At 37.0% G+C, this 24054-nt stretch overlaps 1 protein-coding gene across 3 annotated transcripts in view; it reads right to left on the bottom strand.

Annotated features, from left to right (window-relative positions):
* Positions 1-24054, bottom strand: part of CHD9 (chromodomain helicase DNA binding protein 9) — a 167728-nt gene that overhangs the window by 29833 nt on the left and 113841 nt on the right. For all 3 annotated transcript variants that reach the window (XM_044922304.1, XM_044922305.1, XM_044922306.1), the window contains 10 exons: positions 21476-21586; positions 16461-16657; positions 15802-16001; positions 11742-11901; positions 11215-11304; positions 6141-6244; positions 5519-5636; positions 4837-4894; positions 1500-1542; positions 81-300 (listed from right to left, as the gene is read on the bottom strand). In XM_044922304.1, coding sequence (XP_044778239.1) covers positions 81-300; positions 1500-1542; positions 4837-4894; positions 5519-5636; positions 6141-6244; positions 11215-11304; positions 11742-11901; positions 15802-16001; positions 16461-16657; positions 21476-21586 — 1301 coding nt within the window. The remainder of the gene's footprint in view (positions 1-80; positions 301-1499; positions 1543-4836; positions 4895-5518; positions 5637-6140; positions 6245-11214; positions 11305-11741; positions 11902-15801; positions 16002-16460; positions 16658-21475; positions 21587-24054) is intronic.

Below are 24054 nucleotides of genomic sequence, written 5' to 3'. Positions count from 1 at the left end.
CACACTCTAACAGCCTTCTGAATGAATAACTACATTTATACAATTATACTAATATTAAAAATTTAGTGCTATTGTCTTACCTCTGCTGTCTTTCTATCTTGGCTGCCATTTTAGGATTGAGAGTGGCTTCTTCGTAAAGAGGCTGCATTACACTGGCAGGCACTGAGAAAGTAGGCTGTATCTGCTGGATTTGTCTGTTTTTATTAGTACGCTGATATGCAGTGATAAGACGCCTCAAACGTGTAGTTAAAGCTGACTGAGTTGGCCAATAAATTTTATCACCTTCCATCAGTTGACCATCTATATTTAAAGAAATTCATGTCAATAATAAAAAAAACCAACTGAAAACCGGAAACCCCGCCCCCCAAAACTAAACAGATACGAAACTCATAAAAACAGCAAAATTTCCTTACTTTTTAAAATCTTTTTCTTTCAATCTTTTTTCTTTCAATCTGATTATGTGGAAAAAAACCCCCACACAGGCCAAACCTCTCATTATAAAGAAGTTTTCTTTTTACTACAGCTCTAAAAACATTACAACAAACTTAAAGACAGCTCAAAGTAAGTAGGTCACAGTGGAATAAAGAACCACAACAGTATCTACTGAGCATCTCTTGCACAGAAAATACAACTCTTGCATTTCCAGGTCTAATACATTTTATCGGCTAGCTAATACTCAAATGCCTTAAGCTTAAATGAATTAAAAGTCAAACTGAAATCCCTGAGAAGTTGAATACTGTAAACTCTTTTTAATTAAAGCCTTCTTCTATATTAAATCTGTCTCAATTTATGTGAGAATCAAAACATTTTACAGGTCATAAGTGAGGAACATATATTATAAAAAATTCCCTATGACAATGCTATCACTTTTAAGCTTTTATTCACCTAATAAAATGCAGGATCTAGCTATTTTCAGGGTATAATCTTAAATTACATATACCATAATTAAGCGGTAATCATTCACACTAAGCAAATACTACTCCTTCCTTCCTAGTCAAACTATGAAAGGACGAGGCCCTATTCCACTTGGATGCCAGCTGGGAGTGAGTGGTACTCTGGTGACAGCATGTTTCTATCTTGATAATCAGAAGGAAGTAGAAGCAAGACCCTGCAAAGAAAGGCTTTGCAAAAAAAAGGGTGTGAGAAAGGATGGTTCCTAATATGGTTCCTAATATGGAACTAATAAGCTGTTGAACGGATTACTGAATCAACACTTTAATGATGAAATCTCCTACATAAGTTTAATAATCAAGCCATATAAAATCATCAAAGCTTTGATTCCATAAAAGCTCAGTGAGTCACGGCATAAAGATTTGCAACTAAAAATATTGTTAAATTCCCAATCAACTAGTATGTTCCATAATGATTACGATGGTCTTCAATAAAAATTTCATACACATCTAAAACATCATAGAAGTTTAATAGTTTATTGATTTCACGGTATCATGAGAATGTGAATTTCCACTAAAACTAAATAAAAAGAGAGAAATGCAATTTACCTCCATCTGCTATAACAAGATCTCCTGGTGAAGAAACATCATCCTTTTAAAAGAAAACGGAAATTTGTCATAGATTGATTGACTCAAGACACATTAAAGATGAAAAGGGAATCAAACTTTTTTAAGATTTTATTTATTTATTTGACAGAGAGACAGCGAGAGAAGGAACACAACCAAGGGGAGTTGGAAAGGGAGAAGCAGGCTTCCTGCTGAGCAGGGAGCCCGACGCGGGGCTCGATCCCAAGACCCCGGGATCATGACCTGAGCCGAAGGCAGACACTGAATGACTGAGCCACTCAGGTGCCCCGGGAATCAAACTCCTTAATAGTAATAGAGAACTTTTTGCAACAGAATTTTTAATTTTTAATGAGCAAAAATAAAAATTTTAATATCTTGTTCTCAATTTCCACCCTTTTATACTTCTCTATTGCCTTGTACACTTTAGTCCAGTTATTTTCCACTAAAATTTTCCCCTTCCATGATCACGCTTAGGCCAAGTGTTTTTCCTCCACCCTTCCTATAATTGCAAATATACCCTAGGTTTTATCGATAACAGGTTTTTTCTTGTTGTTGTTGTTCTGTATACCAACTCATAATTTATTCATTCTCATATTTGATTATTAGACAACCTGCAAATCTTTCCTCTTTCAACCTTGAACAGTTTGCTTGTGCTGTATATCTAGTTTTTTTTTTTTTAAAGATTTTATTTATTTATTTGAGAGAGAGAGAGAGCACATGAGAAGGGGGAGGGTCAGAGGGAGAGGCAGACTCCCCGCTGAGCAGGGAGCCCGATGCGGGACTCGATCCCGGGATTCCAGGATCGTGACCTGAGCCGAAGGCAGTCGCCCAACCAACTGAGCCACCCAGGTGCCCTGTATATCTAGTTTTTATCTGTCAACAGAGCATCTCCAATCAGGTATTCCAACATTACTGTAAATATATTCATAACGTTGGTGGTTTTATTCCAATGACTACTATTTTCTGTTGTTGTTTTAGAAAAGCCTGAAGTTAGAATTATCATCATTTCTTTGTAAATGGGTCTTTTACTCTGGTTGCTTTTAACATCTGCTCTTTGGAATATCTGCAATTTCGCCAGGATGTTTTGTTGGAGTGGATTTAATTGTGTTTACCCTGTCAAGATTCATTCTGTTTCTCGAATCTCAAGATTCATGTCTTTCATTAAGTCTGAAAAACGTCTCAGCTGATCTCTTAGAACAGATCTTCTCCCTTAATCTCTCTGGTCGCTCCCTCTGGAATACCTATTAGATATATGTCAGACATTATTATGCTATCCTCTTCAAGTCTAAAGAGTTTTTCATATTGATTTACTGCCTCTCAGCCCTAAATTCATTGCCTCTCATACCTTTAATTGGCTCTAAGAAAATGGATCTGGGCTCTTTAAATATTTTTTGCCAGCCAGTACGAGGTTAAGCTTTCTCAGTTGTGGCAGCCAGAGAGACACTGTAGGAGGAGAAGGGTTTTACTTCTCTGGTTTGGGTGAACTCCTCCCAGGCTCAGCTCCCACAGCACAAGCAGCTTCCCCAGGGCCCACCTCTGCAGTTCAAGCAGCTTCTTTGCGTGCCTACTGGCCAGCAGCTTTCCCTAGCAGCCTCGGCCTCAGGTGGTTTTGCAGTGGAGCGCCTCCAGTGAGACACTTCCCCAGGAAAAGCTCCCTTGGCAACCCTGGAGGGTGGATTTCCAGCAAGTTGTGCCAGTGGGCCATCACAGCAACTGTTCTGCCATCCAATGAGGTGTGGCCATGCTCTCTCAAAAAAAATCAGCATCTCAGCCCTGCCAGGGACGGGGCTCTTCCTTGGCTGCACTGTGTCAGCCCTAAGCATAGTAGCTAGTCCTCACTACTTCAGTCCCATTATAGTCAATATTTCTTCACGTTAAACTTTTCCTATTCAACAGACTATGTGGTTTCTCTCTCTCCTGATTGGGCTAAACTGTGCCGTCATGCTACGTTATGGATCCTTTCCTCAAATCTGTTTTCTAAATCATTTCTTCTCTCAAGATCTGTGTCTAATCTGCCTCTTCAGCACAATGTTTAACCTATTTGTGGAGTTTTAATTTTCAGTGACTGTATTTTCCACTTCTAATGTTATACAAAATTGTTTTTACATACATCCCTTGTCTTTTAAAATCATAGATCTTTTTTTCTTTCTTTTGTTCTTGGATCTTTCTTTAATGTATTTAACGATTTATAAAATTACTTATTTCCTATTTTAATAGATCTCCATCAGAAGTTCTTAGAGGTCTAATCTTGTTCTTTGTTGTATGTGCTAAAATTCACTCATGGTAAATTATTCCTCACATACTTAAAATTTTTGGATTTTGACCTCATTTCATGGAGGGCTTTTATCTTCAGGACTCAAGTACAGTCTACATTGAAGCTGTTTCTGCCACAATTCTTTTTCTTTTTGTTTCTACTAGGTACCTCAGGGTTATTGCCAGCCTGGGACCCTTTCTATGTTACATTTTTGGTTCGAGAGTTCCTGGACCATGCAGATGATGTAAAAGAATCAAACTGTAAGCTCGAGAGTAAGCATGCCTATGGCTATGAATTCTCAGGGGAAACAATTTTTTCCCTACCCAGTACCTATGTGGAGATAAATTTCCTCGTTGTTGCCCTGTGCTGTTTGTCAGAGTACTGCTCTCTGAGGGTTCTCATTCTATGCAGGATCTCCATTCTCACCGCCACACACTGGCCTGAACCCTCTCTAGTCCTCATAAAGGCATCAATATCCAAGCCCCGTGGCCACCAAGACCAGCACACCTTACCTGACAGTTACAGCAGTGTCTAGTCCTTTCCCATGCCCTCATCCCTTTTCACATCCTTTCCCCACTCCATGGAGTATTTTCACCCAACTCTGCTTCTTCCTTTTGACTTTCTATAAACAGAACACTTAGAATTAACTATGCTTTAGCAGTTCGGAATTCCTCTAGGCTCTACCCTCTATTTTCAAACCCTTTATGTAGGTCTAGTTTCTATCTGTTGCTGTGTACTTTCAGTGTCTACTTTTCACTCTGCTTTGGGGTTTTGTCCCTGACACCGTGTTTCCTAGTTCCTAGCAGCGCAGCATGTGGGCAAGTTCCATTTCATCCACATGTCCACCCCGGCCTCCAGCGTGTCTAGAGAGAGGTCAGGCATATTCTGAAGGACTATCTGTGATGACTGTCGACCTAAGTGGATCACTAACTTCACTCATCTTCTGAAGAACAGAATTATGTATAAGGAAAACATATGAAGGAAAAACACACAAAAGAAAATGCAAACAAAAGAAACCATGGAAAAACCAGGAATGAGGATTTTAAAACAGGATCCAAAGCATACCTCTATATCATCTTTAAAGATAGCTGGGGCAGGTTTGTATTCTGGATCTTCCACATCCCTGTTAAAATACCAACAGATGCTACAATTATTGTACGGGACTTAAAATTTCTCCTGAAAGGACAAATGGAGTCTTGTTGGAAGGACTTTTTAGCATGTTTCAGACTGAAATCTGTTTGTTAGCCTGATGACCCCAAGTCACAGCGTGAAGCCAGTTATACGGCAAGTCAGAAGAAAGCTACTCTAATTGACTCTTACTACCAAGTTTGCTTTTAAATGTGGTAATATTAACCTTAATACAGTCCCCTACTTTTCTCTTTTGGTAAGAAAACAAAGGTAGTAAAGACCTTATAACAGTTACAATGAACAAACATCCTATTTCTCTTCAATTGTAATATTCTTTGTCTTCTTCCCTCTATGCCCTTAGAATTGTATGGCTTTAATGGCCATGACCATTAAGAATGGAAAAATGAAGGACTCACCACAAGGATGGCTTTGGGGAAGGTGGAGTCTCTTCCTTGAGCACACCACTGGATAAACACTAACTTATTAGAGTTTCATTAACTCTTAGATTGTAAACTCCAATTCTCTTACTACTACATTATTTAAAGATAAACATCACCGGCAGGACATGCTGCTGTTGATAGAGATATATGGAGAAATCAAGCCTCTGAAGTGCACATACCCATCCATATAATCATTTGCCCTCTGTTCTGCAGCGACTGCTTTCTCATCAGGTTTTCCCACTCTTTCCAAGAAGCATAATGCTGGGTCTGCTCGGATAGTGTTATATTTTTCATAACCTGGAGGGATCACCAATTATGAAAGTAAAAAGGATAAAAAGAAAAAAGATGTATGAATATAAGCATTGCTCATATTTACAGCAGATGTTGTTCCTGGACTAAAGGGACCAAATATTAAAATAATACAGGGTAAAGTAGGTTTTCTAGAAATTGTCACAAATACTACATGGTCCGGCATAGGTATATTTAAAAGTTTAGATTAAATTTATCAGTTAAAATGAAAAATAGGAAAACTGATCATACATAACACACTTTATATAAGAACTCTTCCTGAGGGGAAGTTAGTGTAACTTCTGTCCAGGAGGGGCAGGTCATGTATGCCACCCCTTTCATGAAAAAGTGTAGGGACTGACAGACATAATTTGGTAATTCGTGCTTTACATGATATGTATAATAACATCAGTGTTACTGGAATGAAGCTATAGGCGGAAATCGTTAAACTGAGAACTAGTTGAATTACATTATACACAGAAGATGACTCTACCTACCTTCCTTCTCACTTACCATGTTTAAAAACTCCAATAAGAAGTGACTTATCAGCATCAAAATCCCACCATTCAGCAGGAACTTCTGAGTGGTCGGGTTCTGGGACCCAAACATCAATGTCACTTAAAAAAAAAAAATCACGACATGGCACTATGAATTATTACAAACAAGTCAAAGAAGAGGCAAACTTTACCTAGCTTGTAAAAAGCATTATGGTTTTTAAGAAAAAGACATTATGATTTTATTTCATTGATTTTTTTTTTTATTTTCCACAATTACCACCAGTTAAAATTACAAAATTGTACATGATCAACAAAGTTACTAAAAAATGAATTAATATCCTTAAGCTCAACAGAAGACATTTTTCAACAGGTTTACTTTACTCTTAAGGAATCATATTCTTTCCACTGATTTCCTTTAGATATATAAACACAGCATTTTATGGGAGAGTAGGATCTTATGTCAGCAAACAACTTGACAAAAATCAGCTGGTTCATATATTTCATTTTGTGTATGAGGAGAATGGGGCACTAGAAGGGCAAATTAATTGCTTTAGGCTGCAAAACAAGGCATATCTTTTCTAGACTGCTTCTGGTAAGAAAATACCACTGACAAATTAAGCACTGCTTACAAGCAAAAGAAAATGGCAAGTTTTGATTCATAATTTGACTAAAACACTCAAAGTGCTATTTTTATGCTGTATATAAATATCATGCCTAAAAATGACAATATGATAGACTACTAAAACTATAATAAATCCATGATGCTTTGGTAATTTGGCTGTTTTCATGAGTATGAAACAACTACTAAAGAGTACTTACAATTCTGCAAACATAACTTCCTTTGCTATCATTTGAAATTATTATTTTCCCAGAAACCTTTTATAAGTAACACATACAACACCACTAAAAATGAAAATATGCCATGTACAGGACTGAAATGTTTACTTTTTTACAAAGTGATTCAAGCCATCGTTTCCCTTAGCCTAGCATATAGCTAACATCTGATAATAATTAGCAAATGAATACCATTAATTTTCATACACACACACATATCATTCTTATATTTTATTCAACAAAGACGGTAGAGGGGCGCCTGGGTGGCTCAGTCAGTTAAGCATTTGACTCTTGATTTTTGGCTCAGGTCATGATCTCAGGGCCGTGGGATTAAATCCCATGTGGGGCTCTGCGCTCAATGGGGAGTCTGACTGTCTCCTCCCTCTGCCCCTTCCCCCCTCAAATAAATAATACATCTTTCTTTTTTTTTTTTTAAAAGATTTTATCTATTTATTTGAGAGGGAAAGAGAGAACAGGCAGGGGGAGGGGCAGAGGGAGAGAGACAAGCAGACTCCCTGCTGAGCAGGGATCCTAAGGAGGGGCTGGTTCCCAGGACCCTGAGATCATGACCCAGGCCAATGGCAGATGCTTAACCAAGCTACCTAGTCGCCCTACTAAACAGATCTTTAAAGAAAAGGGTAGAGATTGTATAGGATAAATTACTTCGGGAAATCAAATTTTCTAGTTGAGAATTTCTCTATTTGATATTTGTGAATTATTAATTTTCAAAGAATGAGAGATAATAAAACACAACAAAAATTAAGTAGAATTTCATCTCCTTGTCTTAGCACAAAAATTTCATAAGTTAATAAACAAAGGCCTATTGTTTTGAAAAAATGGGAAGTTTCCAACTTACAATTAAGTTGTGTAGCAGAAGTTCATTTGTAAGTTCACTGTCTGGGAACTCAAAATAACTTTTCATATAGAAATAAACTGATAAATGGTCAATATGTTCCTGAGCTAGTCCACAAGAACGCAATACTTAGCTACTAATATAGTAGAAATAAAGGACAATGGCAATGAAAACAAAAGACTTACAAGTCTTGTAAATAAATAAAACACGAAATATAGATGGGAAATTACTTTTTATTTTTCATGTTTTGCCAGTAGAAAACAGTTTTTAGCCCAAGGATTATGGAGAAATGGATGGAGACATTTCTCTAGATTCTTAAAGAAATTTTTCTGCACTTAAACGAACATCTTACTACCTCTAATTTTTCTTAAAAACAGAAGGGTTACAATCACAGTATTTTCTAGCTTACTGTAGGAAAACACAGAAAGAGTGATTTTCCTGTGATACAATGAAAGCTGAAAAACTGATGAGGAAAAATACAGTTAAAGAAGATATTTATTTCTGATTGATTTTCTGACCAAGACTAAAGAAAGCGTTAAGAACCAAAAGAGGAAGGCAAGAGGAAAGTGGGTCAGGTAGTTCCCCTCACCAACCATCAGGTGGCACTCTAAGCTCAACACACTGGGATGACCACCAGAAGTGGAAAGGTTTCCTGCTTGTAAAGAACATATACCTACCCAGAGTTCCAGTGTAAGTGCCAGATGCATGTTAAGTGTTTGTTAACCGCTAGGGAAAGGGATACAACAATGTGCATGTGCTCCTGTTGTTGATTTCTGTTTTTAAAGATTCAGTTCATGTTCTGTCTTTTGCATAAAGCCACCTTTAACTTCCCCAGGCTAGATCATTCATGCAAAATGTATTTAAACAGCACTCACTACGTGCCACTAATAGAAATACTAAGGCAGACATTCACTGCTCTTGTGAAGAGGTACCTGCAATACTGCATGGTGCGCGCTGTGACAGTGGACCTTGGATATGTGCCTGACCCGGACTTAAAAGAGGCCAGGAAAGGCTGAGCTGATGGCAGCTGAGTACTGAGATGGGGGAGAATGGAGGCAAGAGGGAAAGGCGATGTTCCAGCAAGACTGCAAAGGCCTGGATATAGTATAGAAACAAAAACTGACACCGCAGAAAAGATGACAGCATCCAAGAAAAGGAGGTGACAAGGAGAGAGCACCTATGAGAAGACATTTAAGAGACAGGCTGGAGACGAGCTGCAAGGCAGTGAGCAGAAAGCTAAAAAGAACCTCTACAGGCGAATGCTATTACAGAAGCATTTTAAGAAGAAGGAAGTGGTCAATAAACGTAAAGTAGGACAGGGACACCTGGGTGGCTCAGTTGGTTGTGCATCTGACTGTTGGTTCTGGCTTGGGTTGTGGGATCGAGCCCCATGTTGGGCTCCATGCTCAGGGGGGAGTCTGCTTGAGAGTCTCTCCCTCTGCCCCTCCCCATCACTCTCAAATAAATAATCTTTTTTTAAAAAAAAAGGTAAAGTAAGACAAACACTATGATATATCCATGGGTTGAGTAGCAAGCATATTGGTGAGGATTTCTTGGAGTAGGTGGTGGAGTGAGGGGCAGAAGCTGAACTGTGGTGGGCAGCACATCGTAAATGGGAGAGGAGGAAAAGGAGACACAGATACAGAAGTCTGGCTGTGAAATCAAGGAGAGTAATCATATGATAGTGTGAGGAGATACTGGATCCAAAAGTGTTGTGTGTATTTGTGTGTCTGTGTCTATGCTAAAGGAAATGTGAACATGTGAAAGTCCAAATGAGAAGCCAAAGAGGGGAAGATTAATGAAAGGGGAAAATGTAGGGATAATTCACAGAATGTAGTTTCTGGGAAATCACAAGTGGATAGGATCCCATCAGGCCAAGGGAAAAGAGGAGTCACTTAGTCAACAAATATTTATTGGGTGTTACTATGTCCCAGACTCTAGGGGCTGTGAAAAGAAATATTTCATCTTCAAGCTTAAACTGTAATGGGAAGAGAAAGACATACAAATAAATATAACTTTAATAGGCATCATGAATAGATAAAATAAGGTCAAGCAGTAGTGAGTGACTGGTAGGCTGCTTTAGCTAGGGAGGCCAGGGAAGGCCTCTGGGAGGAGGTAAAACTTGAACTGAAGTCTGAATAACTTGAAGAGACAGTTCTGTGGAAGATGAGGTGCAGGAGTGTACCAGGAGGTAGAGCACAGAATGAGCTTGATACTCTGGAGGGACAGAAACACCAGTGTGGCCGCAGCATCGTGGCTGAGGGACAGAATGAAGGAAGAGGTCACAAGTTATGTAGGGCCATAGGGAGTATGGATTTTATTCTAAGAGAAATGAGAAAAATCTGGAAGGTTTGAAGGAGAGGAGCGCCATGGCCTGAGTTTTGCTTCAGAAAGATCACTCTGGCTGCTGTGTGAAGGTCAGCCTGTAGAGAGGAGGCAGAGACCCAATTAGGAGGCCACTGCAAAAGTCTAAACGTGGCATAATGGTGGCTTGCACTAGAGATTTAGCAGAGGATGTGGTGAAAACTGCTCAGATTTGGGCGTACTCTATACTTTGTGGAGCTCACAGGTCCTTCTGAGGGATTTAAGGAAGAGAGGAATCAAGAATGGCACCTGAGCAACTGGGTTGTCCACCATTTAGCAGGATGGAGAAGGCCTGTGTGTGGGAAGGTAGGAGGAAAAGGGTTGGAGGCAGAAGATTTGGAGAGCCAGGGAAACTTTAAGATGTCAATTAGACTGTCAAGTGGGAATATTAGGAGGCAGCTCTCTCAGATTATAGCTCTGGGGTGAACAGGTCAGTTTGAGAGTCATCTGTTTCTTGATCAGATTTGATACCAAAGGAGAGTATAGCCAAGAAAGAGAGCTGAGGGCAGAGCTCCTGGACAATCCAATGTAAGAGCTAGGAAAATGAGGAGGAAAGACCAGGGAGGAAAAAGGGCAACAGGTGGGTAAACTTGCATAATGCCTACAGAAGACAGAACTTCAAAAAAGAAAAAAAGGTAAAAAAAAGAACATAGCATTTCAAGAAGGGAGATGTAGAATAAGGACCTAAGAGAGACCAGGGCATCGGATGGATCATATATGGACATAAAAGTCAGTCCACTGGAATAAGAGGGAAGAGAAAAGAATGAGCACAGAAAGGTTAAGTTTTAGATTTGGTGGTAGGAAGCTTACTCCTACTGCTTTTATTATTATTATTATTATAGCTTTTATTAGTGACAGAGCCAAAGACTGAGACTAATGGAGGAAAGGCAACAAATTGGCAAGGGTGAATTCTCTACATTTGGTGGAATTTTCTTCTTGTGAACTTCACTGAATAAGAAGCCACTTAATTACAATTTTCTGGTCCTGTAACTTTTGCCTCATCATGTTACTGAAAGTATCAACAGGTTATTTAATTTACCTTGCATCAACTCCATCAAATACTTTCTGACACTCGTTTCCAATGACTTCTTGCTTTAGATAATACAGCATTCTTACACGAAGCAAAACCCTAAAAATGAGGGAAAAGGATTAAAAAGACACAAAGATATTAATCATTAAAGAAAATTCATCCATGAGGTTAAAATTGGAAAAGAATTTATATACAATTTTTATAATTAAATAATAATTACTTCTGATTAAATAAGTCTCATTACTACCATATATAGTAAAATAGGTTTCTCCAAAATCTTCACAATCATCATAATTTAATATCCAAGTAAGATATAATGAGATCATTTGGAGGCCAGTTTTATTTCTCTCTCTGTTGATGAAAACAGTGACACAAGAGGTACCATGATTTGCTGAAGGATACCCTGTAAGATTAAGATTAGGATTGGTCCTAGACCACACTGTCTCTATACTCAAAATCAGCATGCTTTAAGATTTTTAATAAATTCAGAAATATAAACTTTTAACGAGTTGTGTTAAAAATACCCTACTACCTACTTATTACAGTGGTGTTTTATATGTTTTTTGTATCCTTCATCTTGAAGTAGCTGCTCAGGATTATATTTTCGAAGCCATTCTGCTTTCTGTATATCAAATGAGCTTGTTTGAGTCTTTACTTTCTTCCCTTTCCGACCCCTGGGTACAGGGGCTGATAGGCCTGTTAAAATGAGAAGGACACATGAAATCAGGGATAATTTGTATAAAGTTTTGCAATTTGAAACATTTTTTTTCAATACAAGAAATTTCTGGAGACTTTCAGAGGTCTGTGCAGGCTATATAGAGATCTTTAAAATATTACCGGTAACAACACTGATACCCAATTGCAAGGTAAGTCAACGTGATGATTGTATACACATATTAACAGCTCACCCCTGCAAGTACCCAACAATTCTGTACCTGAAATTAATCACTCTGACTTACTTTTTGTTCCAAAACACATTATTTTTTTCCAAATGTAAAAACCAAAAGCTCAGACCTGTCCCTCTGCTTTACTTTTAGCTTCCCTAGTTATAAAATAGTAAGTTTTGGTCTCTTGATTTTCAAAACTGGATTAGGTTTAGTCATTGTGGGTTCTTATTTAAGAGAGCTAAATTCATTTTATTTCTTTGACACCTTTGTGAAGTATTTTTTTTTTCCCTGTAAGATTTTAAATAATCTCTACACCCAATGTGGGGCTTGAACTTACAACCCCAAGATCAAGAGTTGCATGCTCCACTGACTGAGCCAGCCGGGTGCCCCTGAAATATTTATTTTTTTAAAGATTTATTTGAAAGAGAGAAAACAAGCGCAAGTGGGGAGAGAGGCACAGGGAGAGAACCCTCAAGCAGACTTCCTGCTGAACACGGAGCCCAACTTGGGGGTGGATCTCATGACCTGTGAGATCAGGACCTGATGACACCAAGAATTGGACAGTTAACCGACTCAGTCACCTAGGTGCCCCTGAAATATTTCAAAAATACAAAGAAGTATTCTTACTCTTAATCTTAACATATTCCATATCTGGTCAGTTTTTCATTAAAGGAAATAGGTATGCATAGCTGAAGTCCAGTTCACTGCTTCCTTCCCAGAGATAATCACTACCCTGTATTGGTCTAGTCATTCCATGCCTGTTTGTACTGGTAGGATGGAGAAATATTTAGTACTTAAGTTTTCAGACATTATATAACACAGGCAATTCTGCAACTTATTGATTACGTTGGTATTTTTTTGGGATTTATACTTGCTGACTCACAAGGCTGTAACTTACCTATTTTCCTGCCATGTAAAAATCTACTGTATGACTATTACTGCATGTATACCACTGCTTACCTGTGAATCCTCAATGATGCCAGAGTTGTTTCACTTAAAATTTTTAACAATTACTAAAAATAAAGTTTTGATTCCTTTCAATTCTTATCTATCTTTTCCTTGCTGTACTCTACCAGCTAGGAGTTTCACCACAATGGTAAATAGAAGCTTGATGTGGACTTGCCCATTTCTTCTTAAAATTTTGGCAATTTTGTATTTATATTTTGAGACTATTTTGTTTAGTGTATAAAGCTTATACTTATTATTTCTTCTTTTCTTAGGGGGGAGGGGCAGCCAGGCGCCCCTTGTTATATCTTCTTTTATGGATCAGTCATTTTTATTATTATTGTGTAGTCTCTTTTTGATCCTAATTAATGTCTTCCACCTTAAATTGTACTTTGTTCTATGTTACTACTAATACTGTTCTATATTCCAGTCCTCTTCACTCTTAAGCAGGCCCCACACCCAGCACTGAGCCTGATGCAGGGCTTCATCTCAGGACCCCACCAAGATCATGACCTGAGCCGAAACCAAGAGTGAGACGCTTAATGGACTGAGCCACCCAGGCGCCCCTAGAGAATAAACTTTCAGTCCTTCTTCACTGTGGCTACACAGAGTTGAAGAGGGTGTCTGGCAATCTGAACTTTCTTTAAACAACTTCTAGTCAAAATCTCTGTCCTTACGCCTACTTTCAGAGGTTCCTGATGTGTCACAAACGAACTTTTGGGTAATCTATGAAGCACATTGATTGGTTGTTGCCTTTTCCTACTGCTGACCTGAGACTTAGTTCTCTCTGGTTGACTGAGTTAGTGGCCACTCATCTATTTTCTTCTAAAACTGTGTTGCTATTTCCTCTCCCACTCTCTCTCTTCTTTTGAGGGTTTATGCCTATTTATTTTTTAATCATGGAATTAAGCAGATTCAAAAACAGATGGAATAATATGATGGATCACTGTGTCCCATCATCCAACTTTAATATTACCAGCTCATGGCAATTTTGTTTCATTCATACCCTGTTCACTCCCCAACCTTCCATATTATTTTGAAGTAAATCTAAGACATTACTCATTTCATTAATAAATATCTGAGTATCTCTTAGTGATAGTACATGGTCTCCTTTTAAAAAATACCATTACTGGCCCTAAGAAATGCACTAATACTTCCCTAATACTTGATATTCAAATTTACTAGTATTTAATAAAGATAATAAAAAAAATCCTGGGTTGTCTGTTTTGGTCAGGATCCAAATCAGGCCCCCACACTGCAACTGGCTGAGGACTCTCAAAACTTGTAGGTTATAGCAGGGTTCTCAATCTCAGCACTATTGGTGTTTTGAGCCACACTGTTCTTCATTGTGGGGAGCTGTCTGTGCCCCCTTGGCCTCTACCTACTAAATGCTAGTAACATGCTCAAAGCAGCGACAACCCTGAATGGTGGCAGGACTGGGCGCAAAATCATGTCTGGTTGAGAACCCCACTGGTTTATACATAGCCTCTCTATCCACCCCCCTTTTGTTTGATGAAGAAACTAGGACTTCCGCCTGTAGAACTGATCAAGCATAATGCCTTATTTTTTTTCTTTCTCTTTATCGACATGTAAGTGCAGTTTCAAGGAAGAGGGATATATTTGTGTCAGTCTTCCATCTTTACCAGAATTCCACTCTTCACAGTACTAATTTCATTGTCCCCTATTACGACAGACTCCAGTGACCACCCTAATCCAAAATAGGTGCTTTCTGTTCTTCTCCATCTCAGCACTTACTTATTTCACAATACTTATCACATTCTGTAATTATTTATCTACTTTCTTATTATGTCTGTCTACCTGGCTGGAATGGAAAGTTCCTGAGCTCAGGGATCTTGTTTCTTCTCTTTTCAGTACCTTGCACAAGAAGGACATAGAAGGCACTGTAGCAGGTATTTGGTGATTAAACAGAACAAAACTGTAACATAGATTTCAGGGTGTAGTAATCTTTTTTTATCTTTACAGAAGATTCAATTACTTTATGCTATGTAAGAATTACTTTATGCAGAAAAGAACATTTTATTAGAAAGGATGTAGAGAAAAAAGTACCTATATGTATATCTCTGACAGAACTGTAAATTGGTATAGCCATATCTGGTGGCAAATTAAAGTACTGATGAAAACTTAAAATGTATATCAATGTTTCCCAACTTTTATATACTAATTGCAAAGGAACTTGTTAAAATGTAGATTCTGACTCAGTAAGTCTGATGCCTAAGATTCTGTATTTCTAAGAAGCTCCCAGGAGATGCTGATACTATTAATCCACAGACAACATTTTAGGTACTAAGGATGTATGAATGCTATACCTCAACAGTTCATTTCGTGGTATGTATCTTAGTGAAAGATTTATTCACATGCAGAAGGAAAAATGCAGAAGGATCTTCACTGAAACTTGTTTGTCAATTGTCTAAAAACTGGAAATGTCCTAAGCTCCCATCATTAAAGCAGATGCTAAACAAACAATATCCGCACTATGAACTACTAAAAAGGAGTTTTAAAAATGAGATAGATCTACATGATTACAAATGGGAAGACTGCTGAGATAACCACCTGCAAACTGATATATGTTTGATTAACAACCCAACTACATGTAAAGCTGTGTGTAAAACCCAAACAGAGAAGTTGGTATTTTCTAAGTTGGAACTTGGAGAGTGAAGTTTAAGTGTTCTTTATATAGGGTACTATGGTAGGTGCTACCTATATAACTAAAAATAAATTTAAAAAGAAGCAAGAATCTTCTTACCCAGATGATTCTGTAGTTCTCGTGTCTGCCCATCTTCAGTTGGAGTAATGAGATCCCATATGAAGCCTTTAATTTTCTCATCTCCTCGGTAGTGAACAAGGCAATATGCTAAGAGGGCTCGGCAAATTATTTCTATATCATGCTCGTTCAGCTGTCTCTTAAAACGGCCGTGAGACAGAATCTCTCTCCATCGGCCCCATCTGGTTAAAAAGGTATATTTACATTAATATTGAGTCAAGTTCTAGAGAAAAACAGAACTCATGGACAAAAGGCTTGAAAACTGCAAAAAAAACACGTCATTAATAGGAATTACCTAATAAAGTCCCCCTGCAATCCCCGCAAGTAAAATGCAGAGCCATGGTAGAGTGATTTCGAGTGTATCTTATTCAATAATGGATAACAAGATTATCCATTTTATATTACTAAATATGCAAATCTCAGAACAACAAGGAATTTGACTTCAGTGATACATTTATAATTTACAAATTAAGGATATTCCATCATTCTGCTAATAAATATATGTTAAACATAATAAATTTAGGGAACTACACAGATTTTATTGATTCTAACAAGATAAAAAAAATACAGAATTTGGTATATGTTTTTTGTAACTTTATATAGCAGACTACTAACAAGAAACATTAAAAACAGTATTTTACCCATAAACTAGAAGATTTTTCTCTACTCTAAAGCATTCAGTTCTTCCATAGCCATTGGAACGGTCACAGGGTCTCCGGAGTTTGGGTTTTTCATCTCCTTCACTTTCGGCTTCAGATAATTCAGCCAATTCATCTTTTGTGGCACTAAAGGGTCTTGTTTGCTTCCTAATTCTTGGAGTGTCAATAACCAAGCTGTTCTGTAAAATTTAACAGCTATTACTTGAAGGTCATTTTACTATTTTGCTTACAACAGTGTCTTTACATTTTCACCTTTCAAATGATACAGAGAATAGAGTAATTATAAAAAGCCAGAAAACAGAAATTACTAACAATTTCTTTTTTTTTTTTTTAACATTTTATTTATTTGACAGAGAGAGACACAGCAAGAGAGGAACACAAGCACGGCGAGTGGGAGAGGGAGAAGCAGGCTTCCCGCCAAGCAGGGAGCCCGATGCGGGACTCGATCCCAGGACCCTGGGACCATGACCTGAGCTGAAAGCAGACGCCTAATGACTGAGCCACCCAGTGCCCAGAAATTACTAACAATTTCATCAACCTACCAAATCAACTTAAAAATTTTTATATTCCTTTAAAATCCTCATTATCATACACATATAATATTGTGACTTTACAGTCATAGGATGAAAAGAATTTGGTATCTGGCTTTATTATTAGTATGAGTTATTGTGTTATGGTTCTATAATAACCATAAAATATATTATTAAACTACATTTATGCATCTTAATTTTCTTTACTTAATTTGTAGTTTAGATTGTTTTCAAGTTTTAAAATAAATAATGCTCAAATAAATCTTTGTAATCTAAGTTTATCCCAAAGATAAATCCCAAAAAGGGGAAATATCCAGGACTGAAAATACTGGTCAAAGGATAGAAGTATTTTTTAAAAAATTTATTTGATTGAGAGAGAGAGAGAGAGAGAGAGCATGCAAGTGCACAAACAGGGGTAGGGGAAGAGTCACAGGGAGAAGCAGACTCCCCACTGAGCAGGGAGCCCAATGCGGGGCTCGATCCCAGGACCCTGGGATCATGACCTGAGCCGAAGGCAGGCGCTCAACCGACTGGGCCACCCAGGCGCCCCAGGGATATAAATATTTTATAGATCCAGAAACATGTTTTAGTCTTTTCCAAAAGAGTTATATTAATATACAAAAAGCAAGGTAATAAGTGTATAAAACCTTACCATGTTCATTCAGTTTAATTCATTCAAAACAACTTTTAAGTTGATATGCTTTTTACCTTCAATGAAAAGTTTCTAAGTTAGAAAGATATACTTTGAGAATATGTAAAAAGTCTGCTTCTCCTTCAATCTCATCCACTAATTTTAGAACTCATCAATGGATCTTGTCTGCTACAGTTATGGCTGTGGTAGGTCAATGGTAGGATTTTTCTATCTCTTATTCCTTCTGTATTTGTTAATCGGCCTTCTTCAGTAAGAAAGAGTTGTCCCTTTGCCCTGCCCCAGCTTCTTTAAAAACAAAAAAATACCCTAACTGTATTTTTTGAGAAAATTTTCAAACATCTTTTGCCCATAATCTTTTGAGATTTTGATGTGTTTCCTTTTTTTCCCTATTTTTAAAAGATTTATTTATTTGAGAGAAAGTGAGCAAGCAGGAAGAGGGGCAGAGGGAGAGAGAGAATCTCAAGCAGACTCCCTGCTGAGTGCAGAGCCCAATGCTGGACTTGATCCCAGGACCCTGAGATCATGACCTGAGCTGAAATCAAGAATTGGGCTCAACCGACTGAGCTACCTAGGTGCCCTTGATTTCGATGTGTTTCTGATCACCTTATATTAGCTTTCATATAATTAAGATATTAACTTTCATGTACACTTTTGTTATAAGTCTCACCAGTCTCACTGCCTTTCTATTGTCCATTATACACTTCTTAGTCTTATATATTTGGGTATGCCAATCATTTCCTTTGTGATTTCTTTTTAATTTAGAATGTTTTCCCACAAAGTATTTGATAAAATAGAAATCTAGTTTTTCTATTTTTTTCATGCTTTCAAAAAATTTTATTTTATTTTTTTAAGATTTTATTTATTTATTTGATAGAGCGAGAGTGAGAGAGCACAAGCAGGGGGAGCAGCAGAGGGAGAGGAGGAAGCAGGCTCTCTGCTGAGCAGGGAGCCCGGTGCCGGGCTCGATCCCAGAACTCTGGGATCATGACCTGAGCTGAAGGCAGATGCTTAACTGACTGAGCCGCCCAGGTACCTTACTTGCAAAAATTTTTAAAAAAATTTATCACTAACTGGAGTTTACCTGGTATAGAGTATATCATTATAATGTCCCCCCAGGGCTAACTCAAAGTCCTAATCACGATTATTAAATAATTCCTTTTTCTCTAATACTATTTCTTTATTAAAACTTAATTTGATCTTTTTCTGTTATTTTATTCTTTGTTCTTTATATCTTTTTCTCAGTATCATGCTGTTTTAATTATTGTTCCTTTATAATATTTTAATATGGTTTAACATGTAGTAAACAACACTAGTTTGTCTTCTCTGTACTTCATTTTCAGAAAAACTTTAAATTTTTTGGTGAAATATAAATAAGAAAATGTAGTTATACAAGCATTAAATGAATACGTGCTTACATAAGTTTATTTATAAATTGCTTAACTCTTCAGGGTAATCTTCAAGGCCCTATGATATGACCCATACCTATGGTCTCTGACCTTGCCTGTCACCTCCTCACTAACTGCCTACATTCTGCCACAATGTCACTTCTATTTCTGGAATACACGGAGCTTATTTCCACCAATGGCTCACTGCCAGCCCCTGTACCTTGAAAGATTTTCCTCATGTCTTTACATTGTTGGCTCTTTCTGGTCATTCAATCTCAGCACAACTGTCCCCTCAGTGACCTCCCCTGACCACCTGATTTCATGCTGTCTCCACACCTCCCAGCATTCTCTACCATTGACTATTCTATCTTCTTCACTCTCTGAAATCATCTTATGTATGTGTTTACTTCTGTCTCACCACCAGAATTCATAAGCTCTATCAAAGCAGTGGTAGATTTGTCTTGTGCACATGAGCCCTATTGTGAGAAAGGTGCTTGACTTATAGTGTGCATAAATGCATAGGAGTGTCTGTAGATCCCCAATATATCCTTTTGAAAAATCATAAACAAATATACTATAAGCATTGTTCTATATCCCCCTCTCCTTTTTTATTTTTTTTTAAGATTTTATTTATTTATTTGAGAGAGACACAGCAGGAGAGGGAACACAAGCAGGGGGAGTGGGAGAGGGAGAAGCAGGCTTCCTGCTGAGCAGGGAGCCCGATGTGGGGCTTGATCCCAGGACCCTGGGATCATGACCTGAGCCGAAGGCAGACACTTAACCAACTAGGCCACCCAGGCGCCCCACCCCCCTCTCCTTTTAAATTTAACTGTTTTGGAGGTCTTTATGGGTCAGTAGTACATAGGGATATACATGATTATATTTACTTTTGCATTAAACAGGAATGGACGTATTAATCCTCTGTCATAAGCGGTTTAGCTTCAAGTTTTTTTCTAAAACAAAAAAATGTGGCAATGAGCATCACTGTACTATATTATCACTGTACATGTATGACTATTGCTGTAAGACAGGTTCCTAAAAGTGCATTTAATTTTCTTGACAATTCATTTCTCCAGGGGAACTTTAGATATTATCTGGTTATATGAAAAAATTGTTAACATTTTGATTTAGGTTGCATTTCTATGTTTAAAAATTCTTAAAATGTTTAAAATATGTAGTTTTCAATTTCCAACTGAGAAATCTTCCAATTAAATTTGATAATTCACTTTATTGAAATCATACACATGTGTCAATAGGTATACCCCTAAATGTTCTATATCTTTTTTTTCTACTGTGAATAGATGTTTTCTTCCATTATATTAACTGTACTTCTGTTAGTACTGATATTTAAGAAGGCTCATGGCATATTTATCTTTCATCCAGTTAATTTATTAAACTCATTTATTAATTTTAATAATGGCTTCAAGATTCCATTGCTTTTTTAGACATATAAATATGCCATAAACGATGTTTTATAAATATCTTTTCAAATTTACTTGTTTCATATAGAATTACTTATATTTCTGAAACGTATTAAATAGTAATGATTATGTATGGCAGTGGTGTTATTTCTCACTGTAAAGTTTTACATTTTAAAAGGCTGTTAAAATAGATCCCATGCATCAATGCTTAATATAGAATTCTTTTTATCATTTAGCCATTATCTTGATAATGGATAAGTTCCACAAACATTGATTCCTGTACAATAATTAGACAGGTGTCTTAGGAAGTAAACAGTTATGTTATTATTAGTTCTACAAACTATACTTCAGCTTTTTGGTTCTTTCTTAATTCTCAGGGAAGTTATAAAAGAAACAGTTTAAAAATGCCACTTTCTTGGGGTGCCTGGGTGACTCAGTCCTTAAACATCTGTCTTTGGCTTGGGTCATGGTCCCAGGATCCTGGGATCGAGCCCCGCATTGGGCTCCCTGCTCCGCGGGAAGCCTGCTTCTCCCTCTCCCTCTGCCCCTGCTTGTGTTCCCTCTCTTGCTGTGTCTCTGTCAAATAAATAAATAAAATCTTAAAAAAAAAAAAAAATACCACTTTCTTGACTGCTTTTTTCCTTCCTTTTATATCTGACTGGATCATCATTAATGGGGACAGACTCTAAGAAAACAAAGTTAAAGAGCAAAATCAAAGTAACTGATGATTTAAAGACATTTTAAAAATTGAAAAACATTATAATTTTAAGAATATAAATATCCACACTTAAACTTTCCCTGTATTACCACCTATCACGGCAGATATCAGAGATATTAAATTGAAGCAGTGTCTGGCTCAATAGGTGCACATTCTAATACCCCACATCAATTTATTTATGCAGATAAATTTATTTCAGTAAGTACACAGTTGAATACCTTAAAATATTACAATAATATTACCAAAGTATCCCAACACGTAACTTTTTTTTAAAGGGAAAGAAATACTTACTCTTCCACTGATGGCATCTATATCTATTTCTGCCTTCTTAGCCCACTTTTGCCAGAAGTTGGGATCATCTAAGGAAATATCTGTCCGATTCCCAGATGCCACAAAACTTGCCTGAAATACATAATGGCAGTTTCTTAAAATGTTATGAAGCTTAGAGGAAAATCTATCACAGTATATTTACAACATTAGCTCTTTACATTTACTGGGGATAAAATCTGAATTCAGCATACACACATACATTCAAAGGATGTTCCAAATGGGATCGCCTGAGACGGAGCACAGCATCTGCTCAAGGCAAAAGGCTCACCTAATTAAGAAATTAGGTTAGAACAAGAATTTCAAACCTGCTTGCCCTATACAGTTCATTTTCTGGTATACTACTTTATTTCTATCACATTTTATTTATTTTATTTATTTATTTATTTATTTTTAAAGATTTTATTTATTTATTTGACAGAGAGAGAGACAGCTAGAGCAGGAACACAAGCAGGGGGAGTGGGAGAGGGAGAAGCAGGCTTCCTGCCAAGCAGGGAGCCCGATGTGGGACTCGATCCCCGGACCCCGAGATCATGACCTGAGCCGAAGGCAGACGCTTAACGACTGAGCCACCCAGGCACCCTATCACATTTTTAGACAGATATGCCTCCTAAGGAAAATGTAATACAGGATATGAGAAAAAAGTCACTCTCTGTCTTTACATTAAAAATATTTTTCCTTACAACAAAAATACTGCATAGTCATTGTAAAAATTTAAGGATTATAGAGGAACAAAAGAAAATGTAACTGATTTACTTTCTTAAATATTGTAGAAATTATACAGTCTTTTGTTGGAGCAAACTTTAGATATCATAGCTCAACACTGGAACTTACAAATAACCATTATTTGCAACTTTAGTTCCTGAAAATATAAATGCCACTTGAAAGAAAGTCATCAAAGTGCTTTATAAAAATGAAATAAGCAGTGAAGATACATGGTGCTTTAAAAAAGAAAAGAGCCTGAAAAATGCATGGTAACACTTAAAGAATTAAAAGGAAGAATATAATCACATAATTTTCAAAAGAGAATATAATTGGTAAATGGCTTTAAGATAATGCCTAATTATCTGGGATATAATCAAATGATTAAAATCTTCATTAAAAAACCCATCTTGATGGAATTTTAAAATGCAAAAAATTACACATTAAAGAGATAATAGAACGGCTATAAGCAAACAAGCCATTTATGACATTCAAGAAGTCTGAAAGTTTGAACACTGGGAAATTGATGATATGAAGGAAGTACTGATCGAGATTATGACCTGAGCTGAAATCAAGAGTGGGATGCTCAACTGACTGCATCACTCAGGTGCCCTGATAATTTTAATTATTTTATTTTAATTTAAAATATTTTATTTGTCAGAGAGAGAGAGAGAGAGAGACAGAGAGAGCAGCAGGCAGAAGAAGTAGTCTCCCTGCTCAGCAAGGAGCTTGTGTATAGCAAGTGTTGAAATATTATAAATGTTAAAAATGTGCATTTTGCTGGCATTTTTATGAAACAGAAGTGTGGAAATAAATGTTTTAATGAAATGAATTTAAATTTCCTTTTTTTTTTTTTGCTTGCTCTAAACTATAGCTTTAATATTGTGAAACTACTAAAAATAGGAATTTTTTTTTAAATAGTAATTTTTAATTTGTTGAACTGATGAGTGTGGTAGGGTGAGTAATAGTTCCCAAAGATATTTAGTTCCTAATTCCTGGATCCTTGTGAATGCTTATGGCAAAAGGGACTTGGCAGATGTGATAAAGTTAATAATTTTTAAAATGGGGAGATTAGCCTGTATTATACAGGTGAGGCCTAAATATAATCACAACTGTTCTTCTAAGAGGAAAGGAGGTAAAAGGCTATGTGACAACAGAAGCAGAGACTGGAATAATATGGTCACAAGCCACGAAATGCAGGCACTTGAAAAAGCTGGAAGAGATAACAGACAGATTCTCCCCTGGAGCCTCCAGAAGAAACCAGCCCTTCTGACACCTTGAGTTTTAGCACCGTAAGTCTCATTTTGGACTTCTGACATCCAGAACTATAAGAGAATAATTTGTGTTGTGGTGATTCGCTACAGTGGCAACAGGAAATAATACAATGAGACACCTCTTAATGATAAACCACTGATTATAAAAACTTATATCCAACTTAGGCTAACTAGCTTAACAAAATGAAAAGTAGTAGCCATCATCATCGGCATAAAAGTACCTGATGACAATCAAAGTGTTATGACTGAGTATAAGGAACAGACATTTAACTTTACTCAAGTTAATTCCTAAACCATCAGGGGACTTCTATTTGTTAATTCAGAAATGAATTTCGCATAAATGAAGACATATGACATCCATACTTTCAAATCAAAACACTGAAAAGTTCACTGAAGTTCACAGGGTTTTATTTTACATTATAGTTTCATTTCATATATAGTTTCATTGATACATGCTTCTTGAGATCTGGCAAATGAGCATCTCCTTTACATGAGCATTTAATATGAAAAGCCATTAAAGGAAAACAATTAGATTTTTGAAGTCTAGCTTATGGTTGCTAACCTTAA

The sequence above is a fragment of the Neomonachus schauinslandi genome, chromosome 16 (genome assembly GCF_002201575.2).
Source record: "Neomonachus schauinslandi chromosome 16, ASM220157v2, whole genome shotgun sequence".
In the NCBI taxonomy this organism is placed as follows: domain Eukaryota; kingdom Metazoa; phylum Chordata; class Mammalia; order Carnivora; family Phocidae; genus Neomonachus; species Neomonachus schauinslandi.
This window is presented reverse-complemented; position numbering and strand designations above follow the sequence as displayed.